Raw genomic sequence first — 20,904 nt, 5'->3', positions numbered from 1 at the left:
TTTTGGTCTTATTTTAAAGTTAGACATACAATTAGCAGTGCGATTAAGGTTACGGTTATAATCAAAATCTGATTTTAAGAAGATAAATTCTAGAAATAGGCGAGTAACGACTTTGTGGCTGTGCTAACTAGTGACGACCAAGGGGGAGTGGATGCGTATCTACGGTGGGTGTTCATTCTACTGTTTATTCATTTTCTGTGGACCCATATTCCTTTGCCTATCCTTAATTTGGATACAACCGAAAATAGGACACTACCTGGTTGCAGCGTGTGCATTTAGCCTCAATTGCAAGAAAGGTGAGTTCTTGGTGAGCGAAATAAGGTGAGAAATATTTCCATGCTGTTTGCTGCAGTTGCCGGAGGACAGTTTTAACTTTGTGTTATTGTACTGCGAGGGCAACGAGGCAGCAAGTGTCGAGACAAGCAGGTTCAAATTCGTTACAGGACGTAGCCGTATATTCTCAAAATATTAGACTATAGGCTAAACTTTGCAGAAATGCGAGGTTTTTACTGTTGCACTTAACTCAATTTACATTTAACGTAATTTAGTAACGTAAATCTACCAAATGGATAAGGTAACTAGTAACGTTAGACTGAGCTAATTTCAAGTGAGAGAGTCTTAATAGAATCCACAGCAGAGTCACTGGTAGCATGAGTGATTTGTTCCTGCCCCCAGCTGAGACAGTTTATAGCCCAGAGCAGGATTCCCCAAACTCGGTTCTGGGATGCTCCAAGTGCATGTTTTGCCTTTGCACAGCTGATTCAAATAATCAAGGTGATGATGAGTTGGTTATTTGAATCAGCTGTGTAGTACTAGGGCCAAAAATCTACTTGATCCTAGGGGGTCTACAGTAAGCTGTCTCGGTTGGCATATGGCACTCTTGGCGTCATGCTATGTCCACTGCAGAATGTGATATTGAGAGCAGCTTGCACTGTATCTCTCTCATTGTGATAGTTGTTTGAATAGAATACAGTATTAGTATTAGTAGTTCATAGGATGAACTACAACGCATTCACATTTTTACATAAATCTATAGGCTACCGTGTAAGTGTTGTTTTTTCCTCAAAACCTTTTACATCAGCCAAGCCCAGGGGTAGGTAGACATCCTGGAGTGCCGCAGGTACTAATCCGGACGCTTATAAGAAATCCTGCTAAGCCCTCGGACGAACCATCAAACAGACAAAGCGTCATTACAGGACCAAGATCGAATGCTACTACACTGGCTCTGCTGCTCAGCGGACATGGCGGGGCTTGTAAACTCACGAGCTGTCCAGTGACGCAAGCCTATCAGACGAGCTAAATACCTTCTATGCTTGCTTTGAGTCAAGCAACACTGAACCATGCCTGAGATCACCAAATGTTCCGGATGACTGTGTGATGACTCTATCCGTAGCCGATTTCAGTAAGACCTTTAAACAGGTGAATATTCGCCAGACAGATTACCAGGATGCATCCTCAGAGTATGAGCTGACCAGCTGGCAAGTGTCTTCACTGACATTTTCAACCTCTCCCTGACTCAGTCTCTAATACCTACATGTTTCAAGCAGACCACCATAGTCCCTGTACCCAAGAATGCCAAGGTAACCTGTCTAAATGACTATAGCACGCACATCTGTAGCCATGAAATGCTTTGAAAGGCTGGTCATGGCTCACATCAACACCAATATCCCAGACAATCTGAACCCATTCCTTTACATTCCACTGGCCATAGTCAACAGCCTGATCAACTCTATGCAAAGATGTGTTGCGCTGCATGATGAAAATGCTGGTCACACCACATACTGACTGGTTTTCTGATCCACGCCCCTACATTTTGTTTTGTTTTAAGGTATCTGTGACCAACCGATACGTATCTGTATACCCAGTCATGTGAAATCCATTGATTAGGGTCTAATGAATACATTTCAATTGACTGATTTCGTTTTATGAACTGTAAAATCTTTGTTACATGTTGGGTTTATTTTATATATATATATAGAAAAAATTATTAAGCTGACCTGAACCTCACCATGCTGGCTCTGTTTTCCTTGCACGCTTCTTTTGGTGGATGCGTAACCAGGCCAGCCCAGTATAGCTTGGTTCAGCCCTATAGTGCAAATCAGGCATGAGTTAAGATACAAGGCAATCTATGTGTGCAAGCGTTTCTGTTAATGGACATGTCATATTTTTTATCACCTCCCTCTAGGATGCTTCTTCCTTCTTTGCAGTAGAAAAGGAGGTAGTGTTTCTTTCCCAGACTTTTTGAACCTATAGACAACTGGGTTCAAACCTAAAGCGGTTCTAGGGGTCCTTGATCTCCTGCGAGGGAGTTGTTCTTACTCACTGTTCCAAATGTTTAAATGTGTCAGGGAGCAGAAGTCATCTTGGAATGTATCAGGCCTCTGTTGCTGTGGTAATATAACTTGGCTACAAGACATGGTAAAAGCCTGTCTGTCTATAGCAAACAAAATGTTTGCTGTAGTAGATCACTTACCATTATTCAATTCTTATTTACAGTGCCTTCAGAAATGATTCATACCCTTTAACTTTTTCCACATTTTGTTACACTATGGCATTGTTCTAAAATGGATTAAGTAAAAATGTCCTCTGCAATCTACACACAATACCCCATAATGACAAAGCAGAAACAGGTTTTTAGAAAATGTTGATAATACTTATTTACGTAAGTATTCAGACCCTTTGCTATGAGACTCAATTAAGCTCCGGTGCATCCTGTTTCCATTGATTATCCTTGAGATGTTTCTACAACTTGAAATTAACCTGTGGTATATGAGGTCCCACAGTTGACAGTGCATTTCAGAGCAAAAACCAAGCCATATGGTTGAAGAATTGTCCGTAGAGATCCGAGACAGTATTGTGTTGAGGCGCAGATCTGGGGAAGGGTACCAATAAATGTCTGCAGCATTGAAGGTCCCCAAGCACAGTGACCTCCATTTTTAAATGGAAGAAGTTTGGAACCACCAATACCCTTCCTAGAGCTGGCTGCCCGGCCAAACTGAGCAATCGGGGGAGAAGGGCCTTGGTCAGGGAGGTGACCAAGATCCCAATGGTCAGAGCTCCGGAGTTCCTCTGTGTAGATGGGAGAACCTTCCAGAAGGACAACCATCTCTGCAGCACTCCACCAATCAGGCCTTTATGGTAGAGTGGCCAGATGGAAGCCACTCCTCAGTAAAAGGCACAAGAGCCCACTTGGAGTTTGCCAAAAGGCCCCTCTGGTCTAATAAAACCAAGATAAGATTGGCCTGAATGCCAAGCAAAAGCTGGCACCATCCCTACGGTGAAGCATGGTGGTGCCAGCATCACGCTGTGGGGATGTTTTTCAGGGGCAGAGACTGGGAGACTAGTTAGGATCGAGGGAAAGATGAACGGAGCAAAGTACAGAGATCCTTGATGAAAACCTGCTCCAGCTCTCAGGAACCCAGACTGGGGCAAAGGTTCACCTTCCAACACGACAACGAAGCACACAGCCAAGACAAGGCAGGAGTGGCTTCGGGACAAGTTTCTGAATGTTCTTGAGTGGCCCAGCCACAGCTCGGACTTGAACCCGATCTAACTTTTCTGGAGAGACCTGAAAATAGCTGTGCAGCAACGCTCCCCATCCAACCTGACAGAGCTTTAGAGGTTCTGCCGAGAAGAATGGGAGAAACTCCCCAAATACAGGTGTGCCAAGCTTATAACATCATCCCCAAGAACACTCGAGGCTGTAATCGTTGCCAAAGGTGCTTCAACAAAGTACTGAGTAAAGGGTCTGAATAATTATGTAAATGTGATATTTCAGTTTATGTTTAATAAATTAGCAAACATTTCTAAATCTGTTTTTGCTTTGTCATTATGTGGTATTGGGTTTAAAAGGGGGGGGGGGGGGGGCAATTGAATCAATTTTAGAACCTAACAATGTGGAAAAAGTCAAGTGTTCTGAATACTTTCCGAAGGCATGGTATAAAAGATATGTATTTTTTCCCCCTTCTACCCAACTTCGATCTTGTCTCATCGCTGCAACTCCCCAATAAGCGTGGGAAGTGAAGGTTGAGTCATGCGTCCTCCGAAGCATGACCCGCCAAGCGACGCTTCTTAACACCCGCCCGCTTATCCCGGAAGCCAGCCGCAACAATGTGTCGGAGGAAACACCGTTCACCTGATGAGCAAGGACAGCCTGCAGGTCCCCAGCCCACCACAAGGTTGCTAGAGCGCGATGAGCCAAGTAAAGCCCCCCCCGGCCAAACCCTCCCTTAATGCGGACAACGCAGGGCCAATTGTGCGCCGCCCTATGGGACTCCCGATCACGGCCAGTTGTGATACAGCCTGGGATCGGACCGGGGTCTACATGTTTAGTTCGACAAAAGATGAGGTATTTTCACAAGGTAACAAGAAAGGAATATGAGCAACAACAAAATTGTGAACCCGGCATTTCGGAACATTTGAATACATTTTCTGACTGATGCAAGCTATTGGATTGGTTTGGTCTCCTGCCACAAGATGCACTCACATCTTAAACATTTGAACCAGGGACTGATATGATCGGTTAATCTTTACATTCCTAACAGTGAATGATTTTTTAGAGTGGATGGTATTAAACTGCAGCAAAGCCTATGTATATTTGGCTTTTGGCTACATAAGAGAACAATGCAGTGGTGTTTTTTATCTTGTTATATGTTATAATATGCTATTCAGTTCTGTTATGTACAATACTATTATTATGTGATTTACAGACAGATTATTTTTTTTTACAGTGCAGCAGCACTCTGGTTGCCAAGTCAGTGCCTTAGACTGATGCGCCACTCGGGAGGCCCCGGCACAGTTATTTTGTATTTTTTTGAAGGTGAATCGTAAATAAGCACATCTCTTGGCTTGGTAGTCTTCCAATTGTGGCAACGTCCAAGGTACAATCCAACAGCCTCTCTCTTTAGCTACTACAGGCAATAGCAATATGGTGAAACACCCAACTTGCAACTGGTCACCAGTCCATTCTTTTCAGGCCAGTGGTTTCAGTCAGTCAGAGGAACTTGTCATTTTTCTTAGTATGACCCTCACCTGACTAGGAGTGCTGCATCTTTCAACAACCTTTTTAAGATGCCTCCCTTGATTTTTGTTAAGGTTATATTTCGTCCTTTCTTTCACAGAAACCTGTGAGTTTCTCTGAAAATTTTTAAAATAAACATCTGACACCTTGGTTTGAATTTAATCCTCTTTTGAATGTTTGTTTATCTTTAATTTAACTCAGTCGTGAGCCTCCCCTCTCCCTTGGTGATAGTCTGGCACACACAGCTGGGTCGTTTGAACAGAGTTAGTAACCTGGGGCTAGGATTTATTAAAGACAAATACCAGCTCGTCTTTCAGAAGTATTTATTTCCTGATTTCATTACAGTTGTGACTTTCTCCTTTCTTTAGCTTTAAGCTCTTTCCTAGTTGCCCTCCCCTTCTTCTGTTAATCCTTTATCATCGAAACCTCTTCTTTATTCTCTCTTGTTTCTCTCCCTCTCTCGTGTCTCAGGGTCATTTTGTGGCTGGGCCATAGAGATGACCAGGCTGTGACGGTTGGGTTCTCTCTCTGTCTGTGGACTAACCCTGGCATGGCTACTGCTAGGAAGAGTAAGTACCCCTTTTCTATTATATTGTTGTATAGACTCTTGTCCCTTCTCCCCTGTTATGTGGTTTTAAATGCAATAATGGGTATTTCTAAAATGTCTTTCAATTCAAAACACAGTGCAGCTCTATGTCTCAATGTGTTCAAGGTATGAAATGAGTTATTTTCAAATGCAATTTATTTTTGGGCATAGTTCTGGCCAATTTTTCAGTTGACAGATTCTTATAACTATGTTCTGGCCCCCCGACCATCCGCTCCGACCAAAAATTGTCCCGCTGCTGAATCTAGTTGCCTACTCTTGACAATGTCTTTAGGTGGATAAAAACACATATGGTTACAGAGAATTATGGGTACTGTAGTATATCATGCTTTATTACCTAAGCTTCTTCTTCCTCCACATGAACCCTGTCCAGAAACCACTCCAATAGCAGGGTCCCAAACTGGAAGCCTGCTGCCCGAATTTGTCCCGTGGATGGTTTTTACATTTTATTTTCATTGTTGGACATAATACTGTTAACACCAGGAAAGCAGCTTCAAGTGATTTTATTCCCACGCGTAATAGAGAGACACGTAATGGTATACAAATGTAAGCAAAGTTTGAAATGATTCTGTTTTAGTGAAATATTATATCTGTTTGGGTTTCTTGCGGTCCATTTGCATTCTACAAATTATTTGTAATTATGTTTCGGCCCCCTGACCATCCGCTCAAGAAAAAATCGTTCCACGGCTGAATCTAGTTGATGAACCCTGTACCATAGCCTCCCAAGGGTTGGCAGACATTGTTGATGTCTGGATCAGGTTTCCACCAGTCTTCATAGAACTCTCCAGCCTCTCCCTCCTACTTTCACACGCAGGTAGCCTAGCGGTTAGAGTGTTGGTCCAGTAACCGAAAGGTGTCAAATCTGTCCAAGTCCAAGGCACTTGACCCTAATTCCTCCAGGGTTGCTGTTGATAATGGCAGACCCTGGGCTGGGACCCCACTCTGAGGGTGTTTCAGGGAGATTGGGATATGCAAAAAATTGAATTTCCAATTCACACTTGTATCACTTCTCAAGTTCGCTATCAAACAGGGAGCCTCCAAAAAGCCTCCTTTCTCTCTCCCCCACTCTTTCTTTCTCTCTTCCCCACCTTTCTCCCCCTCCTCACTATGTTTTAACATCACTACAGTATACAAATGCTTACTTAGTGTGTGTAATTTAAAGAAGAGATGGGTGGGAAGGGTACAGGAAACCCCCTAGCAAGATGAGAATAAGACCTGGCAATCCAACCCCGACATGGCAATGTTTATGTATGAAATGTCTTTGTTTACAATGCACACATACTACAGCTTATTCTCCTGAACTAGAAGCATCAATTTACAGTCTTTGGAAGAATGCATTTTTAGGGGAAACATGGGGAAAAACACAATGTGGACTTGTCTGAAGTGTGTGTGACTCAGTGTGAACAAATATGTTGCACATGACAGATAGGCAGGAAGTGTTCAGGGAGCCTCATAGAAACACAGCAAGAGAACAGCACCTAGGAGACGGACTAAAAGTGGCAACACTTTTTTCACTGTCATTAATACGTCTCTTTCCCCCCCCAGTGGAGATTGGAGGCTTTGTTTCTGCACACAAAGCACTCTCCTCTCCCTGGGTCTTTGTTCTCACTTTAATTAGGCTGCTGAATGAGAGTGTAGATTTACATCTTATTTGTTTTCGCTTCAATGTATTTTTCATGTGTCTGGGATGTAGCTGCTTTCACAGGGAGCGAGAGAGCGAAAGCGTGTGTGTGTGTGTGTGTGTGTGTGTGTGTGTGTGTGTGTGTAATTTGGTCCTTGGAGAGAAAGAAATAGCAAGGGGTGGAAGAGGGAACTGAACTTGGAGATACAAGCCCAATGGAGTCTGTTACCATGGTTATCAGACAAAGTTAGTGATCGATCTTTGTTTAAAGTGTTGTGCCGAGCACTGACCCGCCTGGGGGGGGACGGGACATGCAGAGAATAAGACGCAGACAATAGACACGAGACAAAGATGGAGGGGATAGTGAAAGGACAAGTTGGAGAGGACGAGGTAGACACACAGTCATCTAATCTACAACAGAGGCTAGGAGAGAAACGATGATCCAAACCCAGACCAACAGATGTAGAGTGAGAGTGAGGGGAAAAAGATAGCAATATTATGACTACCAGACAGAGAAGCCAGCTCCTGTACTGTAGACTGCACTGTAGTAGATGTAACAGGCCTTGGGTGTTCAGCAGCTAAGAGACCTGGGTTCAAATAGTGTGTATAATGTTTTATTTTTTTTCAAAACACTTCAGCCGCACTTGACTGAGTTTGCCTGGCACTATGGAATCAATGAAATGGTCTCAAAAGTACAAACCGCTGCCCACCTGACTCTAAAAAAACAGGCTCAATCTAATGCTTCCAAGTATTTGAAAGAAAACCAATACTATTTGAACCCAAGCCTGGTATCTAGCCAGCACAGTGTCCAGTCCAGTTCACTGTCTGGGCTAGTGTCCAGAGAATGTGGATTAACGACTGGTCTTGTTTGAAAGCCTGTGGATCTCTCTCAGCATTGTCTGAATCCACAAATCCTTTCAACTAGTGTAGCATAGTAGGTAGTCTTCAGACTGGAGTGGACACAGATATACTCTGACTCACCTCAAGGCTTTAAAGTGTAAATTGATTGCATAATCAACAAAAATATTTTGCTGTGCGACAAGGAGTTTTATTTTGGCAGCGGTGTGCGGCTATGAAAAAAAAAAAACATCTCCTAGGTGCTCTACCGTTGTTTCCGAGTGCCCTAGTGAAACAAGCGAGTGCAGATGTGTTAGTGTCATGGTTTCACCATTTACAATGAAAACGGCTTGCTTCTAGACCAACCAGGTCAAATGCTCTGACCCATATTACCGACGCCATATGAGCCAGATCTTTTGGTATTCAAAGTCAGTGTCGGTGGGGTCGGCAAAATGAATTTACTTTATATACTGTACATTAGTTGTCTGAGTAAACTGAGAATATTGCCTGGCTAGCCATCCATATCGCTCAGGCCAACCAAATTTTTATCTCCACGATGAGTCTGGATTTGCCTCCCCCTCCGGCGATTTCTAGAATGCGAAGACATTCTGACTTGAAAATCTATGGCAAGACTTGAAAATGGCTGTCTAGCAATGATCAACAACCAACTCGAAAAAGCTTCAATTTTTTTTTGAGTAATGGGCAAATATTGTACACTCCCGGTTTACAGAGCACTTAGACTTACCCAGAAAGACTCACAGCTGTAATCGCTACGAATAGTGATTCTAACATGTACTGAGGGGTTTGAATACTAATCTAATCAAGATCTATTAGTATTTTCATTTCCATTTTTAAAAAAGTTCACATTTTTCTTCCACTTTGACATTAGTATTTTGTGTAGATTGTTGACAGAATTGCAATTAAATCTATTTAAATCCCACTTTGTAACACAACAAAGTGTGGGGAAAAAAGGGGTGTGAATATTTTCTGAAGGCACTGGTATGAAACCATGCAACTGTAAAGTTGATTAAGTTCAAGGTTTATATTTCCTCCTCATATCTTTATCTTTATTTTTTTTATATCATTTTAATCTAAACAGCCACCCGCTGCCTAATGAAATTCTGACTCACAGTGTTATTAAAGAAATACAATCACAGTGCCTGTAACTCCTAAACTCTTATCTTCTTGACCCAGATAGGATTAACCCAAGCAAGGCAATGGGAATAAATGCTGTAGATACACATCACTCTCTTTTTTTAAAGGGAAATGAAATAAGGAGATACAAATGTTGATGAATATGATGATACTGTGACAATGTATCCCAGAGGGACCGTCAAGGTACAGCATTTCAAAAGATCAGTGATCTAATGTGTTCCACAAGGCTTTCAAACAAACTTGGTCTGTGTCCCAAATGGCACAATATTCCTTATAGTGCACTAGTTTTGACCAGAGCCACGAGAGACAGTGGTAGAGATCTATTATATCAGTATCTTCTATAATACCATTTTGTCTGTTCCCTCTCCAAATGCTGTGACAGGTGGTTTCCTTTAAATGTCCATTTTATGAACGTTTAATGGACAATAACGTTGTTTATCTTATGACTGCAGGGCATTCTACAGTATTAGATAAGGGATAGATATTTTCTTTATTACTCTTTACCTCATATCAAATCCTCAATCTTCTTCCTGAATAATGTGTTTTCATTCCATGATTACAAATATATTTAGTTACTATTGCTTTTAAGAGTGATCACAGACATTTTGAAGAGGCATTCAAACGACTGAAATGAAGTCGATTTACACTCAAAGTTCAAGATGCCATGTTCTTCTCCCTTTTATTTCTTTCCAGCTTATTTTTTGTGATTTTCTCATAATTTTTTTTTTTATAGCCACTCATTGCTGGGTGTCACTGGCATAAGAATGTTGTTCCCATTGGAAACTGTTGTACCAGAGTCCTTTACCATTTGTGTGTGTAACAATTAAGTTAGTTGCTCTCTCCCTCTTCAGGCTCCGCAGCAAAGGCTGTTGGTTTCTCAGAAGAGCCAGCCGCCGGCACGCCGTCCCATGTCCACTTTGATGAGAAGCTCCACGACTCTGTCGTCATGGTGATCCCTCAGCCTGACGGGAACTTTATGGTCAAGGTGGGTTTGGGTTTTGGATTAAATCATTTAACATGTCTGACGTGAAAATTATCATAATACCCTGACTATACCGCTTGCGTCGCATGTGCTGCAAAATAAAATTAGAAATCTATATTATTCAACTATTGCACCCACACTGCTCGCGCGCGCCAACGAGTGTCTGCGTTGCCAAGGGCTAAAATAGAAGTCAGTTCTATTTGTGACGCTGAACGCGGTGCAAGTCCCACCTCTCCCATCTCCTCATTGGTTTATAGAAGCAGGTACCCACGTGCCATCTCCTCATTGGTTATACCCATGTGGGTGAATGATAGACAAACAAGTTCAGTGGCGATAATGCATCTAATTTATGAAAGTTGCCAATCGCAATATAAAGTCAATAGAAGAAAGGGCCTGGAAGAGAGATGACTAGAAACGATTCGGTTGACCGTTTTATGTGTGGATTAATTGTCGGAGTAGAGGACCTTGTGCATTTCAGGGAAAATAACAACTCAATGTTTATATCCCAGGACAAATTAGCTAGCAACAGCAAGCAGGCTAGCTAAATAGGACCAATTAGCTAGCAAGTTCAAGCTAGCTAGCTAAATTGCCATAAATGTTTAATGCTTTTTGACCTGTCCCCAAATGAATGTCATTGGTTCAGAGTTTGTTTTGATATTTTAACCTGCGTGTCGTGATTGTGTTTGGTGTGGGGGGACAAAATACATTTATGCGCGCAGTTTGGGTTCCGTGTAAGAGTTATCAAAACGGCACACCCAGAGAGCTAGGATTTTCCAAAAATGTTCCCCTCAATCTCCAGTGGTCTCCCAGCCATCCTTCTTTTCTTGCCATTTTCAACTATGAGGTGAACCTTTTTTATAGGGTTGCAAAATTCCAGCAACTTTCAATAAATTCCCTGATTTACCAGAAATCTTTGTTAGGAGATTCTGGATTTCCTGCTTATTCTCTCCTTATTCCTCAAATTTCGGGATAACCAGGGAATTTATTAAAAGTTCCTGAATTTTGCAACCCTAAACCGGTATGACAACAAAGGGGAGGAGGCGAGTTTCTCTCTCATCTCTGCTAATCTTCTCTATCTGTTCTGAAGATTCAGTTCCAACTATGCCAGTCCTCTCCCCTCCTGTTTACCGAGGATGACTGTGGATCAGAGAACTCTTTGCAGCATAGCACTGTAGTCGTGGGCGTGTAGTGTGACTGTGCTGCGGTTCAGACGGCCCTTTGATTCTGCTTCCCCGGTGTGGGAAGTGAGGTCCACCAGACAGACGACAGCGGTGAATGTGCCGTGTGTCTGAAGTTCTCTGCTGCCTCCTTGGAACCACTGGGTTGCCATGGAAACGGATGGGGGGAGGGGGTGTAACCTAACCAACGGGCTTGTTTAAACCAGATGTGGTGGGATGTAGTCAGTGTGTGGGATGGCTGGAGACAGACGGTATGCTGCAGAGCTATTTAATCAAAGCACTGGGTTTTTGTGTTTCTTTCACTCTTTTCTCCCTCACTTGTTTTTTTGTTTGACACGGCCAGAGGGTCATGTGAGGCTTGTTTGACACGGCCAGAGGGTCACGTGAGGCTTGTTTGACACGGCCATAGGGTTATCCTTTGGTCCCTTTCGCTCGCTCTCCCTCTCTCTCGTTTTCTCTCTAAATCTTTTTCTTGAGCTCACTCTCTCTCCCGCTCTTACTTTCTCTCTCTCTTCTCTTGCAGCTTTTTCACTTGCTCCCCACCCCACCCCATCATGCCCTTTTTCATATTCACTCCCTCTTTTATTTATATATCTGTCAGGTTGGTTTCCTGAAGACCCAGCACAAGTATGAGATTGTCTTCACCCTCCCGGAGCTTCCATCACTGGGGAAGGACGCGTCTCCAGCTCCAGTACCCAACCCCCATATCCGCATCACTGATATCACTCCTGTACCAGAGGGTATGTCCGAGTCTTGCTCAACTCAGCCTCCGCCCTATTCTCTGTCCTATCCTTTGACCTAACCTCAGTCCCAGCTACCTCACCCCAGCCCATGGTTCAGCCTTGCCATAGCCATCAGCCCCAGTTCTAGGTCCTCGGATACAGCCTTTGCCTTATGCCCAGACCTACACTACCGTTCAAAAGTTTGGAGTCACTTAGAAATGTCCTTGTTTTTGAAAGGAAAGCAAATGTTTTGTCCATTTAAAATAACGACTCTGGGATGCTGGCCTTCTAGGCAGAGTTCCTCTGTCCAGTGTCTGTTCTTTTGCCCATCTTAATCTTTTATTTTTATTGGCCAGTCTAAGATATGGCTTTTTCTTTGCAACTCTGCCTAGAAGGCCAGCATCCCGGAGTCGCCTTTCACTGTTGACGTTGAGACTGGTGTTTTGCGGGTACTATTTAATGAAGCTGCCAGTTGAGGACTTGTGAGGCAACTTTTTTCTCAAACTAGACACTCTAATGTACTTGTCCTCTTGCTCAGTTGTGCACCGGGGCCTCCCACTCCTCCTCTTTCTATTCTGGTTAGAGCCAGTTTGCGCTGTTCTGTGAAGGGAGTAGTACACAGCGTTGTACGAGATCTTCAGTTTCTTGGCAACTCTCGCATAGAATAGCCTTAATTTCTCAGATCAAGAATATACTGACGAGTTTCACAAGAAAGTTATGTTTCTAGCCATTATGAGCCTGTAATCAAACCCACAAATGCTGATGCGCCAGATACTCAACTAGTCAAAGGCCGGTTTTATTGCTTCTTTAATCAGGGCAACAGTTTTCAGCTGTGCTAACATAATTGCACAAGGTTTTTGTAATGATCAATTAGTCTATAAATTTGGATTAGGTAACACAACGTTCCATTGGAACACAGGAGTAATAGTTGCTGATAATGGGCCTATGTAGATTTTCCATAACAAATCAGACGTTTCCAACTACAATAGTAATTTACAACATTTAACAATGTCTACACTGTATTTCTGATAAATGTTATGTTATTTTACTTTTTCAAAAACAAGGACATTTCTAAGTGATCCCAAACATTTGAACGGTAGTGTAATCCTAACCCTTTTTAAGTTCCACTGATCTTTGCCCAGTCTCCGGTTGGCCAGACCTTCATGTCAGTCATGTTTTATAGTAGCTGTACATCTCAAATGTGCAGGAGAGACTGAAAGTGTGTCGGTCCATGACAGAATCCGAATAAGGAAATGTTGAAATGTTGAACCGTTTTGCTAACATCCCTCAGGAAGTGTCTGGATTTCGTAATGAGGGTTATTACCACTCACTTCAACACTTCAGTAGTTTGTTTTAGCGTTGAGCTGAGTGAGTTGCTCCATTCCATTACACCATCTGCTGGAAAACCATGACCTTTTACTTTCATCCCTGTGACTTTTCTGTGACCACTTGGACTGTGTGTGTGTTATTTGTAGTGTTTGCCAGTTGTGTTAATGTGTTTGACCCCAGAGTTTTTCCACTCTGGTTGACATTTTGCTCCCCCGTGTATGTGTGTGTTCTCTGTATACGTGTTCCCTATCCTTCTGCCTTTTTGCCCTTCTTACCCCCCCTCCCTCTCCTTAGGTGGTCTGAGAGTGACATGTGAGTACATGGCCCACCAGGAGGGGGTGCTGTGTGAGGAGGTGATGCTGGTCAGTGAGAGCCAGGAGGACGTCTGCGTGGGGGTCAAGGTGCACGCCCGCGTCATGGGTAAGACCACAGAGGCCAGCCTCATCATAACGCTGGAAGAGCATGATTTTATTTTTTTATTTATTTCACCTTTATTTAACCAGGTAGGCAAGTTGAGAACAAGTTCTCATTTACAATTGCGACCTGGCCAAGATAAAGCAAAGCAGTTCGACACATACAACGACACAGAGTTACACATGGAGTAAAACAAACATACAGTCAATAATACAGTATAAACAAGTCTATATACGATGTGAGCAAATGAGGTGAGATAAGGGAGGTAAAGGCAAAAAGGCCATGGTGGCAAAGTAAATACAATATAGCAAGTAAAACACTGGAATGGTAGATTTGCAGTGGAAGAATGTGCAAAGTAGAAATAAAAATAATGGGGTGCAAAGGAGCAAAATAAATAAATAAAATACAGTAGGGAAAGAGGTAGTTGTTTGGGCTAAATTATAGGTGGGCTATGTACAGGTGCAGTAATCTGTGAGCTGCTCTGACAGTTGGTGCTTAAAGCTAGTGAGGGAGATAAGTGTTTCCAGTTTCAGAGATTTTTGTAGTTCGTTCCAGTCATTGGCAGCAGAGAACTGGAAGGAGAGGCGGCCAAAGAAAGAATTGGTTTTGGGGGTGACTAGAGAGATATACCTGCTGGAGCGTGTGCTACAGGTGGGAGATGCAATGGTGACCAGCGAGCTGAGATAAGGGGGGACTTTACCTAGCAGGGTCTTGTAGATGACATGGAGCCAGTGGGTTTGGCGACGAGTATGAAGCGAGGGCCAGCCAACGAGAGCGTACAGGTCGCAATGGTGGGTAGTATATGGGGCTTTGGTGACAAAACGGATTGCACTGTGATAGACTGCATCCAATTTGTTGAGTAGGGTATTGGAGGCTATTTTGTAAATGACATCGCCAAAGTCGAGGATTGGTAGGATGGGCATTGTGTCAAGAAGCAGTGCGGCTTGTTTGGGTCGTGTTTCGGAGGACGCACGGTTTGACATTCGCCTCTCCCGAGTCCGTATGGGAGTTGCAGCGATGAGACAAGACTGCAACTACCAATTGGATACCACAAAATTGGGGAGTAAACAGGGTAATAAATAAAAAATAAGATTGATCAATATGAAACCATTGCATCACTTAACCTCCTTTCCAGTGTGATGCAATGTACCGTTCCTAAAATTGATATTTCTGATCAAAACAGATTGTGTTGTGGTATCATGCAGTATATGCTCTGTGGAGGTAAAGGATAAAGGAAACAGGAACATACTGTCTTAATAGGGTGTTGGGCAACCACGAGACGGAACAGCTTCAATGTGCCTTGGCATAGATTCTACAAGTGTCTGGAACTCTATTGGAGGGATGCGACATCATTATTACACGAGAAATTCCAGAATTTGGTGTTTTGTTGATGGTGGTGAAAACGCTGTCTCAGGCACCGCTCCAGAATCTCCCATAAGTGTTCAGTTGGTGACTGAGACGGCCATGGCATATGATTTACATCGTTTTCATGCTCAACAAACAATTCAGTGGCCACTAGTGCCCCATTGTCGTCCCATTGTCGTTATGGCCAAAATAATCGCCTGCCCAGCATTTTATACATGGTCCTAAGCATGATGGGATGTTAATTGCTTAGTTAACTCAGGAACCACACCTATGTGGAAGCACTTGCTTTCAATACACTTTGTATCCCTCATTTACTCGTGTTAACGGTATTTTGGCAGTTACATGCAGTTCCCTCATTATTAATACACAACGGTACTGAAAACCAACTGCCTCTTCTAATAGAATTTCTAAAGTATCAGTTTAGTTCGATTGTAGCCATCTTGTCATTGTCTTCTGAAAGCACAACAATGCAATGCTGTAGTGTTGTTCACTTGAGTAACAAACAGTCTAGCACATAGGAGACTGGTTGAGAACAGATGTAGTAGTGTGCTGCTACCACCTGCTGGTGAGTGTGAACAGCATGGTTTAAATTAAGAGCATCACTGATCACTGCGATGCTGTGATCACCTGAGTAAAACGGAATGAGTCGCGCATTAGTGGAGAGCTTATGATTTGGTAAAATACTTGTACTGTATTGAACATGGCTGACTGATTATAATCACTGCATCCCGTTCTTTCTTCCTGGCTCTTGAGTTGGAGCCATTTTCTGTCTGTAACACACTGTACTTGGACACCGACTGCATTCACTGTCTGGAAGCTTTGAATAAATTATGTCATGATGATTCACTTTGGAACCTAACACAAACCCTGTAATTAATTTCCTTTCAACAGAAAATGATTGTATATTTATCTATCTGATTTCCTTCATTTCTGTATTTTAAATTAGAACAGTGCAACAAAAAAAGTACTGATAGACAGGCCATTCGTGTCAACTAGGGACAAAAACCACAGTGGTGATCCGAACTTGAACATGTGTAGGCAGGCAGAGGACTGGAGGGGATATAGTTGTATGAAAGGGTTACAGCTTAATCCCTAAGGCTTTACAGTCTCTCACTCTACTTTACCACACTGTAATAGAGCGCACTGGCACTGGTTGGATGTTGTGGACTAAACCATTTCTGAGAGACAGCCTAATGGTTTTTTTTTTCTTGCTCTCTCTTTCATTTTCTGTTGCTATCTCTTCCTCTTTCTTTCTCTCTCCCTGTTTTCCAGACCGTCACCATGGTACACCCATGTTGTTGGAAGGAGTGCGTTGTGTGGGAGTGGAGCTGGAGTATGACTCTGAACAGAGTGACTGGCAAGGATTTGACTAAACCAGACAATGTGACACAGACACACAAAAGACCATGCCACATGTGTTCAAATTCAACATCCACTGTACTTCAAATGATCCCTGACCATTTCAAGATGTTATGGTCCTAAAGGAGGATTAAATTAGGAAATGGATAGAAGTTATTTTAAGTAGTAGTCTGGGTTTTTAATTTTACATTCAGGCTGTACTTGGCCGCTAAAAGCTGAATTGCAGCACACAACGCATACAAGTAAACAAATCAAATCTTACCTTGCTTCAAAAGTAAAACAAACAAGCATCAAAACCTTCTTTTTTTTTAAAGCAAGTCCAATGTGATCCGATCACTATTGAGCTTCCCTCAACTATACTGAACACAAATATAAACGTAACATTTAACAATTTCAGTTACAGTTCATATAAGGAAATCAAATAAATTCATTAGGCCCTAATCTATGGATTTCACGACTAGAAATACAGATATGTTGGTCACAGATACCTTAAATAAAAAGATAATGATCATGCGGTTTAATCAGCTTCTTGTTATGCCACACCTGTAGGTGGATGGATTATTTTGGTAAAGGAGAAATGCTCACAATGGATGTAAACAAGTTTGTGCACAAAATGTAAGAGATGCTTTTTTTGCATCTGGAAAAGTTCTGGGATCTTTATATTTTAGCTCATGAATCATGGGACCAGCACTTTAAATGTTGCGTTTATATTTTTGTTCAGTATAGTTAACATATCTGAAATGCATCTGTACGAAGTACTGTTGTTAGTACTGTGATAACACGCTATCCAACTGCCCATGCCATTCCACTGCCTGCCTGCCCCTATGTTGTTTAGAATGTGTTCTGAGTAAACCTTTAGGGGGCAACAAAGTTCACGTAATCAATCCAGACCATTTCACCCAGCCTAAATTCAACTGTACCAATAGGGGGCGACAAAAAACACTAAAATTATCCCTCTCATCTGAATCCAAAGGTGTAGAGGGATTCAAAAGGACTTTTTTAAATGAAAGAATGATACGCTATTAATCAGTCGCAAGTGCCTACGGTGCTGTACAGCTTTTACCATCAACAACTGCCTTCTGTCCAGTACTATCCTATCTATCAAGTATCTCCCCTTCAGGAGTTAAAAGATTTTGGACTTTAGTGGATCAACGATAGCTCAGCCTTCCAAGATCATTTTTATATCTACAAAACATTTTCAAGTATATTTATAAAATATTAAAGATTGGTACCATTGGTAGTAAATCCACACTCAAATTAGATTGCCAGTTGTTTTTTGCTCTTTTAATATATTTGAGGCAACAAGAAGAAATAAAAGACAAACATTTTGGTTGTTAGCCCACCATGAATCGGCCAACAACTAGTAACTCTTACCCTTTATCTACCCCCAAAGCCCTCACCATCCTCGCTGAGCACTCATACTCTCATTGCAACCTAATAGTTTAGTAGTCACTGTTTACTGTCAATAGCTAGTCATTGTAAATGTATATTCCAATCAAATAAGAATGTCAAGTATCTAGCATAAAACATATCCTAATTTCACATAGCTAAACGGACAAAGCCCTGTTTTAAATATAATTGTTTTATATCAGACAATCTTCATGTGTTAACTGTGTTCGGCCTTAATTGAGGAGAACCTGTATATCGTTTGTTTGTATAATAGGCTCTAATGTCTTAAAGTTATACCTTGTTGTTATGGTGTCCATACTAAATCCATGCTCCAGGGTAGGGGTCAATTCCATTTCAATTCAGGAAGTACATTTGAAATTCCAGTTCTTTTCCATTAGGAAAATGTGGAATTGGAATTCTGTTTACTTTCTGAGTTGACTGGAATGGAAATGTCCTGAACCCTGCCATGCTTCAAAAGCTAGTGAGACCGAGTGTGGATTCAGTTTGGATACAAGGCGATCTTGTCCTTTTGAATAGAAAAGAGAGGGCACTATTGTTCATGCAGTCAGACTTATCAAAATAATATCCTTAGCCCATATTGTGATGGGCATCATAGCAGGTTTGGGGTCAATTCCATTTAAATTCCAGTCAATTCAGAAAGTAAACCAACATCCAAATTGTCAGAATTGAAATGTCAGTGACCTTTCTGAATTGACTGGAATTCAAATGGAGTTGATCCCAGCTCTGGTTGTTGGGTAATTGTACTGAGGGGTTACGGTACTAGGTGGGGGGGGGGGGGGGGGGGGGGCATTTTGTCAGTCGATATACAATACATGTTCCTTCATTGGTGTTTGCTACTATTGTCTCTGTTCTTTTCTTATGCCATAAACTTTGTTTTAAGTGCTTATCAAGAAAAACTTCCAAAAGGACTGATTTGAGGTAGAAAGAAGTTGGAGCACTCAACAACAACAAAGCAGGGATGTATTTATTTTAGCTCACTTTAATCCATTCTATTCGATGTGAACAGGTGGATGTCAAGCTGACAATAAATCAATGTCAGATTTTAAAATAAAATAAAATTGTTTAGTGCTCCAACTTCATTCGACTTCAAATGAGTCCTTTTGGAAGTTTAAGCGCTTCTCATGAATTGTTGTTATTGTTGTTGAGCACCTTTGTCTGCTGAAGTGTGAACGCCCACCTGAACTAATAAAGTTTGTGTTTAATTGTGCTTTTTGTTTTACCATTGCGTAACTCAGGTGATTTTCTGCTAGAAGGCAGTCCTTGCTGTTACATCGCTGTGTTCTGTTGAATGGAACTACAGGACACAACGATGCTCTGTGGTTTATGGTGTCTCACATGGGCTATAGTGGGTATGCTATAGTGTGTAATATTGTAACAGAAACCAATTAAGTCGATTCCGACTGCCCCTTTCTCTTAGACCCTTCATCTCTTTTTTTCACCTCCGTTTCTTCTTGTGTCCCTGGCTAAGTCCTAATCACAACACAACCTGCACTGCTGCTGGAAACCACAGATGAAAAGCCTGTGTGTGAGAGAGAGAGAACTCGTTGTTCCTCTACTATAAAAGACTGGCCAGTGCTTCATGGCTGCTTATGTTCTGTTTCCGACTCAACCATAACTAGCAGCTGGACCCGAGACGCAACTGATTCCATCCCCTGGAGATGACAGTCTCCTTTTATGTTATGGTTGAATGACCAACTTGACTTCCAATGTCAGAGGTAAATGTTTTAAATGCATTATGGGACAACATATGGGACAAGGGATTGTAAAACATGATCTATGTACCTTCAGGTGACATGGGGCTACTGTTCCCTTAGCACGTGTGCACACACACACACACAGTTAAGTCAGTCCCCTTAGTTGACATGGCCACAGAGAGTCCATTGTTTGTGTCCCCATGGCTGTGCGCTGTTTGTTTTTTATAACGGTTCTAGTTCCTTGTTCCGGTTCCATCTCCCCACCCAGCCGCCGTGGAACAGACAGACCAGTGTGATAGGAAACCAGGACGGAATTCCAGGACGGAACTCGTAACTTCCCCCATTGGGGGGGGGACCAAAAGATCTCTAGAAGCTTTGTCCTGATTCTTCACCCTTCTCCCAAAGTGCGCACTTGCACACTCCCATCATGGATGTAAGTTAACAATGATGGAAACTACCTCAACAATTCTTACACCAATTTAAAAGTGTTTAAATCCACAAGGGCTAGTGTGCAGGTGTACACTTTGTGAGGAGGGTGGAGAATTGGGATGAACCTTTCTCTCCCTCACACTGTTGTGTGCACTAGTTGTCAGTGGGCACTGAGCAATTCATTAGCTCTCAACATTTTAAAGAGTGCTTTTAAAAAATGATAAATTGGCCAAAACGATTGACAATGTACTAATGAGCCACTCGACAGACATGATAGCATTACACATAGTAGGTTATAAACCATTCACCCTTCTCTCTATAGATATATCACATTGTTACTGATCATAAAGGACAGTATGCTTCAAAAACCATGTGAGTCACTGCTTCAACAGCAGTACATCGCTGAACTAAGGTATAGGCCTCCGGTAGGTATCTTTATCCCCCCCACCCCTGGGGCGGCAGGGTAGCCTAGTGGTTAGAGCGTTGGACTAGTAACCAAAAGGTTTCAAGTTCAAATCCCCGAGCTGACAAGGTACAAATCTGTCGTTCTGCCCCTGAACAGGCAGTTAACACACTGTTCCTAGGCCGTCATTGAAAATAAGAATGTGTTCTTAACTGACTTGCCTAGTTAAATAAAGGTAAAACAAAATAATTAATAAAAATATGCTGCATAGTGTATGTTTGTTTGTTAACTCTGTTGTTTTTGTCTCACTGCTTTGCTTTATCTTGGCCAGGTCACAGTTGTGAATGAGAACCTGGTTAAATAAAGGTGAAATAAAACTGGA

General features: G+C 42.2%; 1 protein-coding gene across 3 annotated transcripts; it reads left to right on the top strand.

Annotated features, from left to right (window-relative positions):
- The first annotated feature begins 22 nt into the window (after positions 1 to 22).
- Positions 23 to 19,203, top strand: LOC139416004 (adipose-secreted signaling protein-like). Of its 3 annotated transcripts, none has more exons than XM_071164231.1 (6): positions 23 to 164; positions 5,492 to 5,589; positions 10,089 to 10,222; positions 11,999 to 12,137; positions 13,743 to 13,868; positions 16,500 to 19,203. In XM_071164231.1, exons 2-6 carry the CDS (start codon positions 5,571 to 5,573, stop codon positions 16,598 to 16,600), a joined length of 519 nt encoding a protein of 172 aa, XP_071020332.1. In that variant the 5' UTR covers positions 23 to 164; positions 5,492 to 5,570; the 3' UTR covers positions 16,601 to 19,203. The 3 variants fall into 3 exon arrangements, with proteins under 3 accessions (XP_071020332.1, XP_071020331.1, XP_071020334.1); XM_071164230.1 differs by lacking the exon at positions 23 to 164 and adding an exon at positions 203 to 296; XM_071164233.1 differs by lacking the exon at positions 23 to 164 and adding an exon at positions 203 to 321.
- The last annotated feature ends 1,701 nt before the right edge of the window (positions 19,204 to 20,904 follow it).

The sequence above is a fragment of the Oncorhynchus clarkii genome, chromosome 9 (assembly GCF_045791955.1).
Source record: "Oncorhynchus clarkii lewisi isolate Uvic-CL-2024 chromosome 9, UVic_Ocla_1.0, whole genome shotgun sequence".
NCBI lineage: Eukaryota > Metazoa > Chordata > Actinopteri > Salmoniformes > Salmonidae > Oncorhynchus > Oncorhynchus clarkii.
Note: the sequence above shows the minus strand (reverse complement) of the source record. Positions and strands in the feature narration are given on the sequence as shown.